This window comes from Camelus dromedarius, chromosome 13 (genome assembly GCF_036321535.1).
Source record: "Camelus dromedarius isolate mCamDro1 chromosome 13, mCamDro1.pat, whole genome shotgun sequence".
NCBI classification, from domain to species: Eukaryota; Metazoa; Chordata; class Mammalia; order Artiodactyla; family Camelidae; genus Camelus; species Camelus dromedarius.
This window is the reverse complement of record NC_087448.1, coordinates 7,932,158-7,953,859: the sequence shown is the minus strand read 5'-3', so window position 1 is coordinate 7,953,859 and position 21,702 is coordinate 7,932,158. Positions and strand designations below refer to the sequence as shown.

Here is a 21,702-nt window from a genome sequence, read left to right as displayed (position 1 = left end):
CAAGAAGTCACGCTATTTTATAACGTCTAATATCTATCTTCACCTGTGCAGATGCTGTTGAACTCTTCTCTTCATCTCTGTCTGACAGTCCGGAAGAAAAGGAAAACAATCACCACCCATCACAGAACAATTCTTTCTCTGTCTTCACACTAACACAGCCCTTAGACACGATTCTTTGGGGATAAAAGAGTTTGGTCATCATCCAGCACTCATTTGGTGGGTTGATAACCCACCTCGATATCCTGGGTCCCAAATGGAATGCAGCATCTCCTCCACCCAAGCCCCCTCTTCCTTCCAGGTTTTGTTTTCTCCCTGGAAAGCATCATAGCCCAGGTTCTGATAGTCATACCAGGGTGAACCAGGATTCTGTTACCTCCTACACCCACACAACTGTGGAGTTCTTTCTCTAACTCCTCAAAATACACTTCCAAATTTCTCTCACCCTTTCCAGTCCCTTAATTCAGGGGTTGCCAATGCCAGTGTCTCCAGGTGGGGAAACAAAGTTAACGTGTGTGTAGGAACAAAGTTATCGTGTGTGTAGTGTTTTCCTTTACACAATTAAGCAGTAGTTGTAATTGTTGCCAAACTGTAGACTATAGAGTGCTTGCCCCACCTAAAGGCATTCAGATCACGGTGGTGGGGAGCGGCGGGGGGTGGGGGGTGGGGGGTGAGGCGCTCGCACACACACGCTGTCCAAACAGAACAAATGCTTGTAGTTTACAAGCCCTATTTAATTTCCTCTCTTTTTTTCCTTCTCTTTTTTTTCATTCCCCCATTCTCCTACTTTCCTGCCTGGCAACCACTGCTCAAGACTCCACTTCTATGTATTCAGCTTGTTTAGATTCTACCTGTAAGATCATAGTTTTTTCCTTTATGTGTCTGGCTTATTTTACTTTCTATAACACCCTCTAGGTTCATCCTTGTTGTTGCAAATGGCAGGATTTCCTTCTTTTTTAAGGGTGATAATGCTCCACTGAACACACTCAGCACCCCTCCCCTGGGCTATTGCAGTGGCCCTCATGTTGCCACGTGTCTCTCGCCACCATTCCTACTGCTGCAGGTCTAATCCTTTGGGAGTTATTACAGAAGTCTGGAAAGATGAAGCGGCAGTGCTTCCTCGTTTACAGAATAACGTGACCCAGGCACAGCTGCCGTCCTGGAAGACGAGGCTAGGGGAGGGGAAAGAGGTGAATGTGGTTATGGGGAGACAGGAGGAAAACTACCTCAGGTGTGGTTGGAAACTCCAGCCTGTGCTTCTAGAGGGAGGGTTTTGTTTTCTCCAACCCATAACAGGAGGCTGGAGCCAGGAGTCAGGTGGATTCCGGGAACGTGATGGAGAGAGGGAAGCCATGGCCCGCCCTCTCCCGTCTCCTGTGTTGTGTCTTCCCCGTTTAGTTCCCTTGGCCGTCTCCTCCCCTCAGCCTCTCTTCTTTCTCTTTCTTTTCTCCCCCTCCTCCAGCGCTGCCTAATGCCTCTTCCTACTGCTGACTTATTATCTCCTCTCCATTTCTCTTTTTTCCCTCTTCTTCCTCTTAAGCTGTTGGTGTCTTTTTCATTTCAATTCCAGTTCCTTCCTTCATATTCCATAAAATGGCACTGAAACTTGGACAGCCCAGAAGTCTATTTATTTATTTTTATTGCCTACTATCAACCTAACAATAAACGAATGGGATGTTTCATATTTTCCTTTTGTCCAAAGACTCCTTGAAATTAATTACACATAGTCTACCATTTGCATTTGTTTCCCTTTTTTTTTCCCTTCTGGTGAGTGAATTAAGTAGAATGATGGCTTTCTTGCCTTTGTCATAACCAATCATATTCTGTGCATCAGAATTCAGGGTCATGGGAATTACATGAATACTGGAGGGAAATTAACTGAAGTACCATGTTCACTTCCTTATTACTAGAAATTATCTTAGCCAAAGTACTGAGAAAGGATAAAGCCATTTTTACCTGGATAACATATTCAACTGAGTCATAATACGGTGGTGACCATAGGAAAACTTAATGAAAAATAAATGTGTATTAAGCATAATAAGTAAAGTTTTAGAGTAGGTGTAAATTTTAAAACTATTTGACATTTCATAAAGAGAAATAGGAACACTCTGATCAGAAGTATAATCGTGAATAAATATGTATATAGTTTAGGCATAATGTGTAATTCCAATGATCCACACACAAATTATACACACAAAAATTATATTTACACACACACACATTTTATATATGTTATGTGTGTGTGTGTGTGTGTGTGTGTGTATACACATTCTCAAAATGAGTTAGATACAGTTTGTGCGGAACGACATGCATACAGAGTCATAACAAAGACATTAACAATCATCTCAAATTTAATACGCTTTTTGAATAAAGAAACTGACCCATTCAGAGAGATGAAGGATGAAGGATGAAAGATGGGAGAATTTCCATTCTGAAAGGAGCACGTCTGGTAATCAGATCAATAGCAACCTGCTTGGTTATAGTTTTGCCCCTCTGCTCCCTGGGGTCACATCAGAGAGCAAATGGCCAGTCCCCAGGAGAAGCGTCCTCAGATGCTGCTGAGGCCCTTGGCTCACCTGCAATGGATATTGATGGCCAGTGACAGTCACTATAGCTCAGATTACCTGATTAGTCCCAGGCACTGCCTGGTACCTAAAGAAAAAAAAACACTGGCAGGCATGGCTCACCCTACCAGCACTGAGATGAACAGTGCACAGTTTCCTGAGATTAGATGTCCACAGATGTTATTCAGAGACAGGATGGGTTTCAGGGATGAGCAAAGAACTCCCATAATACTCCCTGGGTGCAAAAATACAGGTGAGTGAGTGTGTGTGCCTTTGGATGAGTAATTTCCAGGGAAGAACAGAAAGAGCCTGAAGGAAAGCAGACACCACACTGTGAAATATCAAAGCAGCTCCATCTCTAGGCCCAAACTTGAGCAATGAACAGAGGAGCAAATGTCAAGAGGAAAACACATTGTTCCGTCCTGTTTTGCTAGAGCTGTGGACTTGAAGAAAGATGTACCACTGATGGTAGGAGGCAGGGAGCTCTGAGACTTTCCCGTCTGGGTGTTCTTGGAAGGTTGAGGACAGGCAGAAACACAAAGACACGTAATTAAGAGATGCTTGCTGGCACAGACGAGGGACAGTGGAACCACCTTTGTAAAAGAGGTTCATGCAAATCTTTCTGAAAGATACGACTATAGTATCAGAAACCTGTCTCATGCAAGGTAGATAAGACTTTGAGGTCCTTGAAAATGCTTTTTGCAGACTATACAGCATTTAGCTTTTCTTTTCCTTAATTAAAGAATATTTCACACACATACACCCCACCCCATACATTCAATGTGCATTGATAGCTGGGTGAAGTGACATTAGGATGAAGGGGTATCAGTGTCCAAGTGTCCCAGAGCCCGAGCTGCTGCTTCAGTAAGGAGGAGTGCAGAACTGCTCCAAATCTCTGCAAAGTTCAACTTAGTAGCAGATGAAGTTAGGAAAACCAAATATTTAATTTTACTCAATGTCGGTTTCTGTGCCCGGGCAGTCTGCCTCCCAATTCTCCCCAACTCTACTCTCACCACTTTCGTCTAAGGCTACCATCACCTCCCCCACCAGCCACTGAAATGATGCTTGTTGGGTGTTTGTTGATTGTTGGGCTACTGGCTTTGGAATGACCTGCCAGTGGGTGAGTGAGGGAGGTAGGGGGTCCTTACTAAACTGTAGATTCCTGGGCCTCCCACCAGACATACTGAAATGAAATATCCAGAGGTTGATCCAAGGAATTTGCATTTTTCCTTTCTTTCCAGGTAATTCTTATGAGCTTTGATATTTGCACAACACAGCACAGTGCACTTTCTTGATTCGTTTTTAAAATCTATAGGAAAGGGGTTTGTCTTCCTCTCCGCTTGTATCACTTGGTTCAGAGGCTCGGACGAAATACCAGTTTTAGGAGAACACCAGAGCTCACCGTCTCTCCAGATGCCCGCATCTGGGTAATAGAAACATTTGCAACCCCATGAAAAATAATATTCCCATAAATGTGATAAGACAGCAAAAAATGAGTCTACACATTTTATGTACATTTTTTAACCCCATCCTTGAGAAAAATCAACCAGATTTAAACCAGAAATTCAAACCCCCAAATTATCTTAAAACATTCAAGAAACATTTTCCTCTTTCTTTCTTTCTTTCTTTCTTTCTTTCTTTCTTTCTTTCTTTCTTTCTTTCTTTCTTTCTTTCTTTCTTCCTCCCTTCCCTCCTTCCTTCCTTCCTTCCTTCCTTCCTTCCCTCCTCTTTCCCTCCCTCCCTTCCTTTTTTTTTTTTTTTTTTTTTTTTTTGGTAGGTGAGCAGGCTGAGAACCAGGCAGCCTGGGACATGATAACGTGATAACACGGGAACTGACCCTCAGACCCAGGTTCCTGGGCCTCACCGGTTGTATCATCATCAGTCCCTTTTTCTTCCACCTCTCCCCTCCCCCACTTTCTTTTCTTACATCAGAAACACATTCTGACTTCAGCTATTCTTTATCTCTGCCCAAATGATGAATGATATTTTTCTTTCAATCGAAATTTTTCCTCAGTATTCAGAATTTACATTCAAACCTTGTCTTTCTACAGAGGATTTCTTAGTCTTTCAAAGTCAGAGTTTGTTGGGAAGAGAAAAAAAGAAACTTGACTGTTCTACAGATAGTTTATAGTTGGTCAAAATACATTTTTTTCCCTAAACATCATTTCAAACTCGTTCTTTAAAAAAGTATTTACTTGTCAGTTTCTGTTTTGTGACCGTGCAGCCTGCGTTCTACCTTCAAGCAAACTGTTTGTATCTGTCATCAGATCTCTCGAGACGCATCTTTAAGTGACATACTACAGTCATTATGACCACAAAAGAAATGACTATTTTCATACTGAAGAAGAGATTCCACAAGGAACAAGTGCCTTCTGCATCGGAAATGTGATTATTTACATCTCAGTCAAGATGGGTTTTTTTGGTCCCCCTGAGGCGGAACTGTCTGACAAATTAAATATCTTTATTTGGATGGCAAGGGATTATGAGAGTTACCTTCTGAAATACAAACAGAGGACTGTACACCTCACGTCAAATCCCTAGCGCGACTTTCATTTAACAGAACTCTCGTTGAATATTTTATTGCCCACATTCTCAATCTATAAAGTATCAAAACTGTTCTCACATTAGACACTAGTTTAAGCTGATGTTTTAAAAGTGGGCATAAGCTTAAAACAGACACATTTCCCTGACTTAAATATTTATTAACCTTTTTCTTTAAATCTGAGCTTGAGTGGCATTTTCCACTTAAAAAAGTTTTTCAATTTAGTTCAAAACTTCTTAGTTGGGTTAACCATGTCAGCTTTAAAAATTTAAGCTCAAATGTTACATGTAATACATTTTAAGATTATTAGACACCCAGTATATAATATCAAACTTTTCCGTTTTTTCCGATCATTCTCTACAATTTTAATTTTTTTATTTAAGAATCTCCAAGGAAAGCAGATTATGTTTCAAATTATAATTCTTAATAACTGAATTAAGTTTCTTCCCTAGGTTACAATTCCCTAAAGATTTTCCTTACATCATCTCGTGTTTATAACCTCTTGTTAGCACAAGTGCCAGACCATATTATGAAAAATGTCTGGCGCATGGAAGTGGTGGAGTGAAGCACATAGTTAATGAGTCAGGCTAACGATGCTCGAACTCTGCCTTCGCTGACTACTACCTGGGTGACTGACCGCACAGATTCGTAAGCTCTCTGTACACTGGTATTATCATTTTAATGGTATTTGCTTAATAAGTTGGGAGAATTAAATGAGCTAAGACTGTAACATGCTTAGAAGAGTACCAGGCAGAGTGGTTCAATACTAACCATTATTATTATTATATGTTATAGCAGTTGTTATACTATTACTTTAGTAGGCTCTCAGTAGCTAATTGTGGAATAAATGACTGAATGTGGGAAAACATTCTTTTTATTGAAATATTTGAATTTCATTACATTGAGATAAACAGAGCACTTTAACTAGAGAATGCTAGTAAAAAGTCGAAATCACATTCGATTTTTATCTAAATCCTCCTCCCACAAGATGCTGAGGATTCTAAGGGCCTGGCCTGGGCAGCGGGACCTCTTAAGGTAGGGCTGAGTACAGAGAGTGCCCCTTACCAGGTCCTGGGTTCAGAGCAGAGAGTCAAAAATGAGAAGAGGAGAAAGCCAGGATCTGCAAATCGGAGATTCAAGGCACCAAAAGGGAGGCTCAGAAGCCAAGTGACTGGACAGTCAGGGAGGTGAGAGAGGAAAACGATGAGTCAGATGGTAAGTCTGATGCTGCTAGTGGGACAAATCCTGGGGCCAGTTCTGTTGCCCACAGATCTGATTCTTGGGCGGAAAGGCCATATTTAAGGTGCAGAGGACAGGACTGGGCAGTCAGTGCCTTCCTCACGTCTACCCCCGCTGCACCGTCTACACCGCACCGAACACAACCAGACACGTACTCACGATGACATTCCCTACCTTTAAAAAAATGGCACATGTGTGCAATTCCATCACAAAAATAGAAAGCATCTCCCTCAGAAGCAAAAAGATGAAACAAACATTTACATTTCCCCTGACATCAACGCACACCCCAGAGCACAACAATGTGATAAAATCATCAGCAGACACAGACCTAGAGGCTATGGCAGAGACCGCATCTAACGATTTTTAGGCATCTCAGAGATTACTTGGGGGAAAGAGAAACAAACAAAAATAATGAAACAAATGTCAAATCAATGAAATTGACTTTTATCTGAAATAAGGCATCTCTAGAAAATGATCTTTATCTGAATCGAGTTTTTCCTAAAGGAGAGATAGGGAATTCTAGCTCCATTTTGCTCCCAATATGTTAAACATTCATCTTGGCCAACAAAATGCAATTTGCACAATGTGGGGCCCAGGTCCACGGGCTGAAACACCCTTCAGGGAACTCAGAGGAAGGTTCCAAAGTGACAGGAGCCTTTCCCAGTTCACCACAAAGGGAATCCACAGCTCACATTTCATGTTCTGTGACAGGATTTCCCAGATTTGCTAAAGAAAACATATCACATTTCATGGGAGGCCCCAGAGAACACTTCGGCTCTGCTTCAGTTTTGGGTGTGTGTGTGTGTGTATGTGTGTGTGTGTGTAAACTGTGTGTGTGTTTACGTGTAGTTTTTTGAGGATGGTATTTAGCAACAACAGTTTTTAAGAATTTATATGAAGATGGCATGCAAACCCAAATAAGATTATTTTCTTTGAGGCTCTATGACTATCATCTGTCAATTTTTGATCAAAGAACAGAGGAAAGAAGTATTTTCATCCAAGTCTCCATTGCTTGGACCTGTGGCAGAAACGAATTCTAACCGCACTGTAACCTATGGCTAATCAGAATGTGGATTATTTGTAAACAGTAAATATTCCAGAAGGGGCTGGAAAAGCGCTCAGCTTCTAATACACATTAACCCAAAACAGAGACTGGCTTTAATTGAAATGCAATATACATTTTGATATCAGAAGTATTTTCCCAGTAAAACATTTATACAATTTGAATTCTTAGTTTTAGAAAAACTACTGTCTCCCAAATTTTCTTTTTCAGGATTCCCATTAATTCTGTTTCTTTGTATAAAATAATCTTTCACAAGAAACTCCCTAAGACAGGAAGTTTCTAAATAGAAATAAAAAAAGATTATAGGAACAGCAACTCTTTCACAATCGCTCAATTTTCTGTGAACTGGGACATTTAAAATATGCAAACACAATTTTTAGAGATAATATGACTCTTCTGCTTGATCGATTGATGTTATCAAACACTGATGAATAATGAATTAACAGCCCCTGCAGCATCGTAGTAAAGGTCAAATACTGCAGCAAAGATGAAGGGGTCACCAGACAGAGAACGTTCTCATCTTTGTGGTGGTTGCTGTTGCTATTTTGCAGACATCGCTCGAATGGCCAACACCTGGGCCTGTTACTTACTGACGGGTAGAGGTAACCTTCTCCATTCATGGCTATGTACAACCCTGTCTTCACGCCCTGGATGGCGACGACGCGCAGGCCCACAGGTATGAGGTTGAACAGTGCTGTAAAGAGAAACGCCGTCTGTCACCAACGGGCAGGACCGAGCAACGGGCAGCACCACTTCCCTTTCTTCCACCTCTTCTATTTAAGAAACATCATGTCTGCTACAACCTTCTGAGAAGTTCCAACTTACTAACTTTGATTTCTCTGTATAATTCAGAAGTTTCTGTTGTGAGTAAAATTAGCACGGGAGCTCAATGTGCAGACCTTAGCAGTCTCCCTACGGCAGCCTGGGGAGCTGGCGGGATGATGAGCAGAATCCAGCCTGTGATCGTGATTCTAGCATCGTAGCCTCTGACACCATTTGATACAAAAAGAAATCAGCGGTGAAGGTTCTAAAAGAGCAGAGTTATAAAAGCCCACGTTAAATGTTTTTTTGTTTATTCTGATCTTTTAGGCAGAAGGTCTGCTTCATCACTGCAATGTAGGACAGGCCAGAAGTCAAACAGGTAATTCCAAAACTAAATTACTCTTGCGGAACCAACATAATATGCCAGCAGAGCCCAGAAAAGATGTGCACCTGCCAATGTGCTAAATTTAGAAAGAACTAATCAAACTGAATGGCATGCAAATTCTAGACAGATCATTTTCCTTATTAAATTTTCATAAAACTATAAGTGAAAACTAAACTAAAGAGGGAACAGTGTTCGATTCCATCCATCTGAGACATCAAAACTCGTGTTTCCATGTTTTGTTTCTTCTTGTATTGACAAAAAAGTATTTTTATGTATATTTCACTTGGTGTAGATAGCAATGTTATAATTAATTTTTTTTTAAGTCTTAACATCCTTAATAATCCGTTTCCATGGGGTTATGTGTGACCATCTCATGGGTGTTCTAGCATGATTCTTGGTGATGATACCTGCTGGATGATTTTAGAGATTTTATCATAGATACATTTATAAGAGAACTGTTAATTATCCACAGTGAGGTTATCTGCTCCCATTCAAATGATTAACTCAAATCTAATTCTAAGTAATAGGACTCATTGCCAGGCCAGAACAGGCAGTGAAAGCATTAAAATGTCAAAGTAAATGTATAAATAAAATATCTTAGGTTTAGGCTCTCAACTGTATTCCACAAAAGATAAATAATTTGAAAAATGTGGGCAATTTTGACTTCAATCTATAGGTCTATTCAGTACATAATTTAAAATGGACTTTCTAAATTGTGTTCTATTTAATTCCGAGGTACATGTTTCTCCGTTTCCCTCCCAATTGTTACGTTACTGATCTCAAGAACTCAAGATGCCTGTGCTACCCAGATGATGAAAGGACAATGGCAGGCCATGGTCCTAGACAACTGTCCCTATGAGAATACTTAGGGGTGTATATAGTGAGATGGATATTAGCTTTCATGATGCAAACTAACATTGGACTATCGTCTGTAGGATGCTAGGGGCTTATGACATACTTATGGAGGAATAAAGCTTATGTTTGCTTATTCCTATAATTTAATATCAAATATGAGTGTGGACGCATCGAGTAATATCAGGTCCTTGAGTCATAGTAACGATCAGTATTCCTTCTTCGTGGGAGAAAGCCATTGGCCATTTTCACTCTTTTCTAGGACACCTAAACTGTCCCATCTCCCCAGTATTTTGAAAGGATGGGCATCATAGGATAATTCCTGATTTATGTGCATAAGTATTATTTTTTTTGAAAACTACAATTGTATGTCTGCCCATGCAAACTAACTTATTCAAACTTCAGTATTCTAACCTTCACAGACTGCTAATGGTATTTGTAGGCACCACATGTTTGATGTAGGCCAGATGGAATAATTCTAGAAGGTAAGTGCATCATGTAGTCACTAAAATAACGTAGTACAGGAAGAGTAAGCTTATAGAAGATAATCTAAAATAATTGCCTTAAAAAATACTGCCCCCCTCCCCAGGATTTTGGTTGGGACCTGAATTATAAAATAATAGTCAGGACCATTTACAGGATGATAACGGAAAGTGAATCCATGTAACCACTGTAACGGCCATTCAGAGCTGACCATGATAGACCCATGGTGTTAATTAGAACCACAGACACCCACATTAATTGAAACATTATGGTTTTCACTCTTTCTGTGTTTAACATAATTACAAAGCAATGCCACAGAGCCTGAGGATGTAAGAATAATGAAGAAGTTCACGCTACTTTGTTTATTCTGTGGAACATGCTAGTCTCTAAATAACAGTGAATTTCAACCCTGGCTGCACTTCAAAACCAGCTGTGTTCATAAAATAGGATAGCCATTCCCCACCCCAGCCTGATGAGATAACATCAGAGTCTCTGCGAGTGGGTTTAGGATGTAAAGAATTTTTTTTAAAAAAGCTTCTCAAGGGACCCTAACCTACAGCCAAAGTGAGAACCGCCTTCTTAAGGCCTGTGGAGTAGTGGGCACTGCCAGGGACTGGTCATTTTACACATCGAGTTATCAGGTTGCGAATGTCTAAGGTGAGAGGGGCTTTAATACTGTGATAGGCACTGCACGTGGCCATTTCCATAGTCCTCTTCTGCGTGCAGTATTTATTAAGTCTGCTAATGGGAACAGTGAAGTTTAAGAGCACAGGAAAACCCACGGCACCCCCAAAAGCAAACTGGGGAAGAAAACCACTCCCCAGTCAAATGCCAGGGCTCGTGGCACCGCTGGCCTTTAGTGGGTTGATGGGGAGCTCTATGAATTTTAAAGGAACCAGCCCTGAACATGAGTGTGGTGATGAAGAGATCCGGGCGCTCACTTCCTTTTGTGAGAGATCTTTCCACGGCACATGGCAGCCAATGGTGAGCAGGTGAGTTGCTTCAGGACGTCTCTGTTAGGACCAATTATTCATCACCCACCATTTTCTTGCCATTTCTCCTCTCAGAGGTTTCTAGATCTCCGGGTGGGAATCCTGGGAGCACATGAGTATCCAGTTCGTCCACTGGGCTTTCTCCCTCTTCTCAACACATCTAAACTTTTTGACAAAGGCAGCTTAGCAGGGTGCTTCTGACTTGACCTGGTTCTGAGTAACCTCATATTTAGTCGTGGGATATGTATGGATCTCAAATCACACAGATTTGAAAGTTCAAGCCTCAATTTTGTTATTTGGTGACTTTTAAGTTATTTCTCTTTGTTTTTCCTATCTTTGGATGACAAATCCTTGCTGTGTATTCAGAGAATTATCAGAAAACGGGAATGTGTTTGTGAATTATTACATCACACCATTCCTCAGGCAGAAAGGGCAGCGTTGTATTAGGACCTGTGTGTCTGTCTGTCAGCTCACCTCCATTTCTAAAGGACATGTTTCAGAGCTCACGATTTCCTGGGGATTTATAAGACTACTCTAATGAAGCAGAGAAAAGAAAATATCTTGAAATGTGTCCTAAAAACCTGTGTTTTTCAATTAAAATCGTGGTAGTACACAAAAGTAGAGTTAATTAGCAATTCCCACTGCATTTATAAAGCTGCTATCATCCTGCCAAGTTTTATTGAATTTTATAGTCTTATAATTTTTATAACCTTTTGAGGAGGGAACACTTATCCAGCCTGTTTTACTCTGTTCTGCTTTGTCTTTGTGAATGTTGAAATGGCGATAAAACTAACCTCACTGGCTTAAAGGGCACATAAAATGTAATGGCAACTGGTAAGAAAAGGAACTCTGGGCCAGATCTTTGCATAGGACTCTAAGTCCCTGCAGAGAGGTCACTATGATTTGATTCTGATTTGCTTGTTCACTGGGGCTCCTGTTCCTGCTTCATTCCCAGAGCTGTTCCTCCCTTGCACTGAGGGAGATTAGAAAGGATTTCATGAGCTACTCAGAGATTCTTGTTCCTCTAGTGCAGATACACAACTGGAAGAAAGAAGCTTCATTCGTGTAGAGAACAGAAGGTCGAGTACCTTTTAGTATCTCAGCTTTCCAGCTGAGCATTTAGTATGATGCAGACAGCCAGAAGTAATCACGCATGTGTCTAATGCCTGCATCTGCACTTTCACAGTTTAGAAAATACTGTGCTGCTTATTCAATTCGGAATCAATATGCTTTTAAAAGAAACAATCTACCCAACGCTTCTTAACTCAATATTGATGCCACCATTAAAAAGAACCAACTTGTCTGGCATTAACAAAAACTGAGGGAGAAGGTAGGAAGAAAACTCATCAAATGTTTGTTTGAAGGAAATTACTTTTCCAACATGTCCAATTAAGCAGCACTTCCACATGGCCAGAATTCATTTCTTTTCCTGAAAACTTTTGTGTTATGACATCAACCTCCAGGCTGAGAAATCAGTGTCATGGCTCTTATCGTGATCAGAGTTATGGAAAACTGGTTCTCATGCTCCCCAAGACTATGGCCAGAGAAAATCAGAGAACACTGAAGACATCAGAACTTATGAATCCCTAAAGGCTGTGGCCCCCCACAACTATAAGACACAAGGGAAAGAGAATGTCTTTTGTCAAAGAATGAGTGAGGAGTTAAATACATATATTGACATAAACCAGAAGAAACTGACATCTTTCATAGGCAAAGATGGTCAATTTTAATGATTTTAAAAGTTTAAATAACTTAATATCAAAATCCCATCAACAAAACAATGTTTGACTTCTGTCTTATAAATAAAAACGTCTTCTCTTTCTTCCCTGTGTCTGAATTGCTTTATCTTCTCTTTTTCTAAATCAAAAGAAGAAATAAAGCAAAAAAAAAAATTCAATGAAGAAATGTGATAGAGGATAACCTAAAGTACAAAAGGACAACATAATAGAAACAAAGAGAGGAAAAGATTAAAAATTGAATTGGAGGAAAATGTAGATAAACAAAGAAAGATGTAAAGCTGAAAGAAAAATAAAAAATAATGTCCAAAGTCTAAAAAAAATAAACACAATGGCTGGGCAAATATTGACATTTCACTTAGCAACACCAAATGCAGAAATAGTCTATATTATAAGCTGTCCTCAGAATCAGGGCTTCTGAACAGTTGATTACTAGAATTTAGAATTTAAAGCAGAAAGTGCCTATAATTTGGTTATGTTTATTCAAAGCCTCCTTCTTTCCATGGAATGATGTTCTGCATGTGAAGGATAAATGATCAGTCAATGAAAAGATTCAGATCTGCTCCTGACCCACTAGTAATATTTCATGAAATAGTTCCAATAAGATCAGGTTTTGCTTTTCACTAAGTCTCCTGAGCAATAAAACGTGTGTCTATCTTAGAACTGATGTGCTACATTAACGGGCATCAGATGCCAGCACGAACAGAAAAGGAGAAAGGAAAACATGCACAGCCGAGTAAGAGGGACCCTAGAATAAAAAAGCAAAGTTATGTATGAAGAAACAGTAAAATGAAGACAGACATTAAAACAATGGAAGGTGGGTGGCTTCTTGATTTTAAAAAGCTAGCACCGACCCAATCCTGTAAGACAGTTAAACAACGTGCACACTGTATTTAAAAGCACACAGGCTTCGTGTTCTCTCTACAAAGAAAGGTATTATCCTTTCTTGTTGAACACAAAGAACCTGAAAAACAACATTTCTATTATTTGAAACAGCTAATCCGTGTAGCTCTTGAATTTCCACAGTTATCATGAAAAGCTACAGGCCTAATAAAGATAAAACTTCCCAAGTAACCATGTAATCAACTTCCATCTGAATGCACTAGTGTTCTTACTTGACTTTGATGATAATGAGATTAAAGTAACATGCTGGATATGACAATTGTTGGAGGAAAAAAAAAAAAAAAACAACTGGAAAGATTAACTTATCATTCTCTGAAAATGACAGGTTTCTTTTGATGCTCTATCAGTATTTCCATCCATGTGGTCCAAGTAAAATTGTAAAAGGCATTCTAGTGTGTGACGTTCATAAAAATGAACGAACATAATCCAGCATTTGCAAGCGTATTTTTAAACGTCATTTAGGCAGCAGCGCATCTTCTACTGATTGTGTGTCAATGGTGGCCTGCGGTGGTCACTTACTAGAATTGGTGCTGTCGTCCTTGGTCCCATCGAGAGCTCCATCCGGGTGCATCTGCAAGTAGTAGCCTTGCCTGCAATATAACCTGGTCACTATACCCTTGAGCTGGGGATCTGAAAGGCAAACAGAGCGGTCGTGAGCCTCACAATGTGTCGCAGCAGAACTTTTTTCTTTTCTGTTTCTTTTCTCTCTTTTTCAGAAGTAAGAGGGTATTTTATAGAAGTAGCACCTTTTATGTTACGTTTCCCAGATTCCTCCGTATTTATCCAACCTGAAATAGGCTAATCACAGAAGGTGGAGAAAACGTAGTCTTAAGCTGGCATTTCTCCACTGCAGACCACAGGTCATTATGTGAAACTAATATGTGTGTATTCAAATTATTAGTTAAAACAATTAAGCTACTTAATCTGTTCCTTTAATTATTAAGTCCTAAACTAACTAGTTTAAGAGTTTAATATTATTCAGGATGGCAGGAGGAGAGTTTAACAAACTTCTGGCTTTAAGAAACCTTATTAAAGGCTTTTTAATGGATTTTTCTTTTTACTTTATTTGACAAGTAATCCCAAAATGTGAAAACTCTATATTAAAAAAAAAAGTCATACTAACATTTGGTACACATCCTTAGAAAAAGCCCCCACACGGAGAACGTTTCCTTGATGTCTAAAGGGCCACCCAAGCTGGGTGGAAGCCCCTGTGGTACTCATGTGTGGTCCACAGGAAGTGGGAAAATCAACTCCTGCACTCAGGGCGAGGCCCAGGAGCAAACCTCCGCTCTCTGGCCATCATCTGGACAAATCAGAGGCATTTAACACATAGCCCTACTGACTTATATAAATTATGTAACTAGAAAAACTGTACAATTATACAATATGGATTTGGATTCTTGGCCAAAATGGCTTGAGGTTGAGGACAGCGGAAGTGTATTAAAACCAAAAGGGATATTATATGGTAACAGACTTCTCATTAGATGACTCATCGAGAAGATAGCCATGCTAGTGATCCAGGGTGTCACAGAGAGCCAGTTGTACCTTTGAAAATAAATATTTGCATGTGGTTTTGAAAGGTTGTTCCCATCTCCTGATCCTATTTGATGGAGGACAACAGAATCCTCCCCATGGCAACCGGCATCTCCCCACAACCCCTGAATGGGACGTGCAAACACGATTATGCTGTCAAAACAGTAGGATGTTACAGAATGATGAAACAGAATGACTTCAAATTAACATAAAAATATGGATTTGCAAACAGGTGAACCCCCTAAAAATGCAAAAACAAACAAAGAAGCTACTCAGAACAGATACCCTTAGCCTTTTGTTTAGTCCTCAAGAAATTAAAAAGAACCACAGCACCTGTTTCTCTGTACATCTGATGTAACTGATCATTTTTAAAATGATTCCATGGCACACAGATTTTCTTCAAAGATATTCTGATGTTGAAGAAAACCTGGAGAGTCACGCATGAACAGCGCAGCATCACAGCCTCAGTACCATCCAGCACCTCAGAATACAGGCGCTTTTGGAAGAGCAGGATTTTAAAAAGAAACATCTAAGTAATTATTTGCATGTTCCTTGATCTGCAGTGTATAACTTTTAAAACCAAGTAATTCTAAGATGCACATTAGTGGAAAAAAAATTACTCTTGTGCCTTACTCTTCCCGTCCCACGGTAAGATTTGACTAGGCTCTTGATGCTTTGAGTAGGACCGAGGACCTCCAGTTTTGCTGCGTCCTATTTATTCCTGTGCTGAAAATAAGTTGTACAGAAAAAGAAGGGAATAAAAGTGAGAAAGGCAGGAGTAGGGGTGGGGCTTCTCAGCTGCCATGAAAACATACAGAGCATTTTAGAGATTGACAATTTTTCTGCAAAGCCTTTATGTTCCAAATCACTTATTTTTAGTATTCCTGTATTTTAGCTACTATAGCGTCTGGACTTGAATTAAGTAGGTCAGGCAAGGCAATAAAAAGACACAAGTCCCTTCACACTTACACAGGGAGAGCCCTTGTCTTTTGGTTTTTTCTACTAACAAAAAAGATAAGAGAGAACAAGCATCAGCCAGGATGTGGAAAAAAGGGAACCTCTGCGCCTTGTTGGCAGGAATGTAAAATTGATGCAGTCACTGTGGGAAATGGGATGGAGGTTCCTCAAAAATGAAAACTAGGAATATGATCCAGCAATCTCCCTTCTGGGCATATCTGCAAAGGAAATGAGTCAGGGTCCCAAAAAGATATCTGCACCCCCATGTCCATCACAGCATCGTTCACAGTAACCAAGGCATGGGAACAACCTCAGTGTTCACCAGTAGATGAAGGGATAAAAAGTGTGGTGTATATACACAATGGAATGTTACCCAGCCATAAAAAATGAGGACATCCTGCCATTTGTGACCCCACGAGTGAATCTGGAGTGCGTGAGGCTGAGAGCCTGAGTTCTGACCGCGCCTCATTTCTGATAAGAAATGCACAAGTAAAATATGAAGTTGTGTTTTTGAGTTCTTATTTAACTTCAAGAAAAGAAAACCAAATTGATTTCTATTTATCCAGTTTCACATTATTATTTTTAGAAACCGTGATAACATTGATTGTGTTCTTTTCAGGGGCCAGGACCAACTCACTGAATTTTCACCACAGCCTACTTAATAGGAAGCCCATTTTGAAGATGAGAAAGTAGAGACACAGAACAAGAGAGTAACTGGACAAAGAGCGTATAACTAATATGTGCAAAGCTGGGCTGACATGATCCTGCCCACATAACTACTAAATTATGTGGCCTGTAAAGATCGAACAATTGAACTAAACCATCTTAAAAATCTAAAATAAAATGCAAACTAATCTTTAAAAAAAAAAACTGGTTTTCAAAGATTATATCTAGCTGTGTCTAACCCCCAATCCTGCATACTTGGAGCTGAATCTATCATACAAAGCAATAACATACAGTTAAAATGACCAAACTTCTTGAAAATCTCTATTAAGATCTCTCCCACTTTGTCATTGGCCACATTTCTAATAAATCTCTACCCATGAAACCCTCATCAAAATTACAAATTTAACACAGTTAAGTTTAAACTTCCTACAGCGTCATTTTCACTTCAATTCCCCCACCTCCACCAATTTCAGAGAAAAGTCAGCTCCCGACTTGACTGCTGATGTTAACAGCACCAGTCCCCTAAGACCAACACCACGCCTGCCTTTTTTATTCCACCTCATGAGTTGCTCAATTCATACAGATGCTGTCTTCACAATCTCCCTCACTCTTTTCGCTTTTTCCATTTTCACTGCCAGCAGCAGTCCAGCCCCTCATGGCCTCTCCTAGGTGGTCTCTCCCCCTGCAGGGTGCCTGCTCTATCAGATCCATTGGGTCAAGAATTAAGCAGCAACTCTCCAACATCCAACATCTGTGGAATGACTCACACCTGCAGCAGTGGGGCCCATCCTCCTGGCCTGACCTTGGTTTGTACTGTTCCTATGCCATTCTCAGCACACAGCTTGCAACCTGGGTCACTGTGGGCGGCCTGCAAACATCCCATAATCTCCCACATTTCTCCTGTTCCCTTAACCTTCCCTGCCTCAAATACACCCACTTGCATAGAGATGTCCTCTTGTACACCTGTGCACACCCCCCCATGTGCACACACCTTTGCCTAGTTAACTCCTTTTTCTCCTTCCCAAGTTTGGTCCCATCAACACTTCCTCTGGGGCACTTTCGTGACACCTCAGACAAGGTCAGATTCCTCCTTTGAATGCTTTTATGGCAGCACTCTTTATAGGTGAAGACTTTTTAAAACATCGAAATTATTTCATTTTGAAATATTCTAACACATTAAAAGATACAGAAAGCCACAGAAACTACATTCAAGTACCCACCACTGAGATAAAACAGATGTTAACATTTTGCTCTGTAATTCATAGTCTTAATTCCACATCTATTTGGGCACTTATATGATTGATGTCTGCCTGCAAACTGGACTGTAAGTTTCACGAGGAAACCTGAAATATATGATATTGCTCCCCACGGCATCTCTCAGGTCTAGATAAAGGAGAGCTATGAAATATACATTTCTTGGATGAGTACTGACAAAGGTGTAGTTTTTCCAGTCATTTCATGTTGCTGGTCAGAGCGAAAACTAGAACAACGTGAAAACCAAGATGGCAATCATAGTAAAGTCTTAAAGATGTCCACAACTTTTGACCAGGTAATTGCACTTTCTGGACTCCTAATTAAAAATAAATCCTTAGTGGTATAAAGTTTTCTGTAACAACATATGTGTATATGACACGAGCATGACTATGTAAAAAATACTGACATAGGGAAAATGAGAGACAGCACACCAAAATGTTAAATATAACTGTACTTTGATGCTATCAGAATATTTATTTTTCAGTATTTTATTACTTGCAAAATTACCTATAATGATGGCATAGTAATTTTATGATACAAGTGCAGAAATTTTAATAAATCTATTAATGCCTTTGAGAAAGAATTAGTAAAAATGGCATTTCAAACCTATTGGCAAATTATACTGCATACATATATTCAAATAAACTGAATATATTACTATTGTAGATTAACTGGTTGCACCAAATTTTCAAGAATCCCACCTAATATTTTCTCTTTGTGCAGAACCACATGTCTATAAAATCTTTACTGTGATCCTTATTTATACAATTGGCCATTGTGCAATGTGGCCATTTAGAGCTTAAAGTCACTCTTTCAAATAATTAAAACAAAAGGAAAAAAACCTCCCCCCTCAGCCAAAAGTATGCAAGCAAATAATCACAGCAAATTCAAAACAAAATAACGATTTTACTGAGAAAAAAACACATCAGTTATGTGCAGTCAGTCAAAGGCATGTCCAATCTTCTAGATCTACTGTGAATAGAAGGCTATAACCCTTAATTTTTTCACTCTACTTCAAGTAAAAAGCTCAATTTCAGTCCAATATGTGCTGGACAGATCATTTACATGTATTACTGCATGAGTCTGTGAAAGAATAGTTGACAAAAATGGACCCAGAAAATGTCACATGACTGCCAGAATGAACAGGACCCAGACTGCACAGCTATTTAAAGCAACAGTATCCAAAGTGGGGGCCTCTCCCCCAAGAGGACTGCCAAACAGTGCACCACAGGGTGTGAAGACCCAGTATTACAACTTCCTGTTTTTTCAATTATCTCCAAAAACGAAAAAGAACTTAAGCTTCGCTAATATTTAACATGAATTGATACCGATGTCTTCAGACTCACAAGTCACATAAGGTCCTTGAAGTACGTGAGGCAGGTGGGCATCTTATAATTATAATGTGAGGGGCTGACACAGGACACTGGCTCTCAGTCACTGCTCCCAGTGAGTGCTTTGCAATAGGCTGAAGCTTGTGCGCTCCTGGTGAAGTGCTTATGAGTTATATTATCTAGTTTAACTAAAGCTAGGATAGTTGGGGGGGGGGGGTGGAATCCCAGAGATAGTATGGATCAAAGGTGATAAAACAAACAAACAAACAAATACACAAAAGTAAAAATCAAGAAAATAGCAAAGATGACATATCTTCTACATGGATTATGTGGTTAAAAATAAGTGTGCAAATAAGGAATAAAAAATCATGACCTATTCAGATCTAACATGAAGTCAGCTAGGAGTTTGAAAATGTTTAGAAGACAATCTGAAATACTTCTACTACAATAAAAACAGAACCTCACCCTAAATGACTATTATGCCTTGAGATATAAAAGAATGAAAATACTGCTTGTGTGAAACAAACTTATACTGAGGCGCATGTTCACTTTTTCATTAAACTGATGAGATAAGAAGGTTTGGGGAAAAAGTACTATAAGAACAAGATTTTGTTTTCAATACTGATATACCCCAAACTCCTACAACTTCAACTTTCAATTAATAACCGAAGGATGAATAAATATCTGAAGTCCTGCACCTATATTGTAGCTAGCCATGTGAAAAATGCAAAATAGTTTTCAATCCATGAAACTGCTACTTCTTTATTCTCTTCTAAAATACTTATGCATTCAGAATATCGACTCTGCTTAAGAAAATATGAAAATTTAGCCTGTCTTAATTATCCTTTTCCTTTTGTTTTGTCTTTTATACTTACTGTGCCTGCACATTTTACTAAAAATATTCTGAGCATACTCCTTGCATGAAACTCTAGACTAACTATGCTCTCTGATATTAATTAAAATAGAAATTATGAAAGCTAATATGCATGTATATCAAGGAAAAAAAGATATTTCGTAATATATTAGCCTCAACTCTTAGAACTGAAAGAAATGCAAATCAGTCCAACTGCCTTCAGGTAAAGGGAAAAAAAATACCCAAGATTTTAAATGAAAACAATCACTTTCTCAGAAGTGGATTCATTTAAATCAATCACTGTCACAAATTATTTTCACAAAATGTTCAGGCTGACAAAAGAGAAATCAGGATGATGCTTGGAATAATGCATACATTTAAAATTATTATTTAAATTAAAAATGTACAATATAGCGTGGATTTTTATACAGCAAATATATGAATGTACATACACACATACTATGTTTATTTACACAAAAATCTAGGTACTAATTATCAGAGTAGGTTCTTAAATGTCACTCCTCTGTTAGCTATGGAAAAGCATATGTTTTTTTAAACAGGGTGAAAAAGCAGCTTTTGGAATATACATTTTTGTGGCAGATCTAATTAGATTTTGGCACTCCTAGTAGCTGAAAATAGTATTGTGAATAATTTACCCAAAGCCATAAATTACTGTATAATCCAATCATAAAAATAAACCATGCTCAGGAACTCTTCCAAAGGGTTAAAAAAAAAGGGGGTGAGGCAAGGGCACTGAGGAAAATGATAAATAAGACTAAAAGTGTGAAAAACCTGCTATGCCTTTCCGTTAGTTCCTGAGGACGACAATCCGTTTCCTCCTGGAACTGACCACATGCCGCCTCAGGAGCCCATCACTCTAAGAACCCCGTTTCAGCCATTTCAGAGTTGTTGCTCAACCCACCACCCCAAACCAATGCATTCTCATGTGTGTTGAATTTTAACTGCTGATTCTAGAGCCTAGAATAGCTTCTCCCCCTCTACCTATAAGAACCCTTTGCCTGTAGGTATTAGGGATACAATCTTGCATAAAAATACAGTTCTTGCTCTCAAAGAGCTTGCCGTCTTTTGAGGGGAGGAAGGGAGAACCCGTAGTATGTTTTTATACCAATTGATCATATGTTAAATTATTGGGTTTACATGTCTACCTGCCCTGAAAATACATTATAAATCTTTTGATAATTTGCATTATATATTATTCAAAATCGTGTATCACTATGCACAGAATAGCAAATCAACAAATATTGATTGAACTGAATTCATTTTCTGTTTTTTTTTAATCTATATATAAGCTCTAAATGGAATTTAAGGCAAAATGCAGCTTTTAATATTATTTAAGAATTAGGAGAGTGGAGTATATTTGAGATAAAGATGAACGTGGGTTTTGAAATGGAAACACCCCAAACTTTAAAATTTTTTTCCAAAACTGATTTTGGCTAGTAAATTTCCTCTAGGTAAAATACATTAATAAAACAATAGTGGGTAAAGCCTTTTCTTGGGGAAATGTTTGAGAATATCACTAAAAGGAAGGCAGGCAGTGAAGATATCCTGCTTAATACTTGACCCTAAGCT

General features: G+C 39.2%; 1 protein-coding gene across 3 annotated transcripts in view; it reads right to left on the bottom strand.

Moving 5' to 3' along the window:
• FGF14 (fibroblast growth factor 14) overlaps positions 1–21,702 on the bottom strand; it is a 534,248-nt gene that overhangs the window by 95,197 nt on the left and 417,349 nt on the right. For all 3 annotated transcript variants that reach the window (XM_031466283.2, XM_064492993.1, XM_010986048.3), the window contains exons 2-3: positions 14,038–14,148; positions 7,996–8,099 (exon numbers count right to left, since the gene is read on the bottom strand). In XM_031466283.2, coding sequence (XP_031322143.1) covers positions 7,996–8,099; positions 14,038–14,148 — 215 coding nt within the window. The remainder of the gene's footprint in view (positions 1–7,995; positions 8,100–14,037; positions 14,149–21,702) is intronic.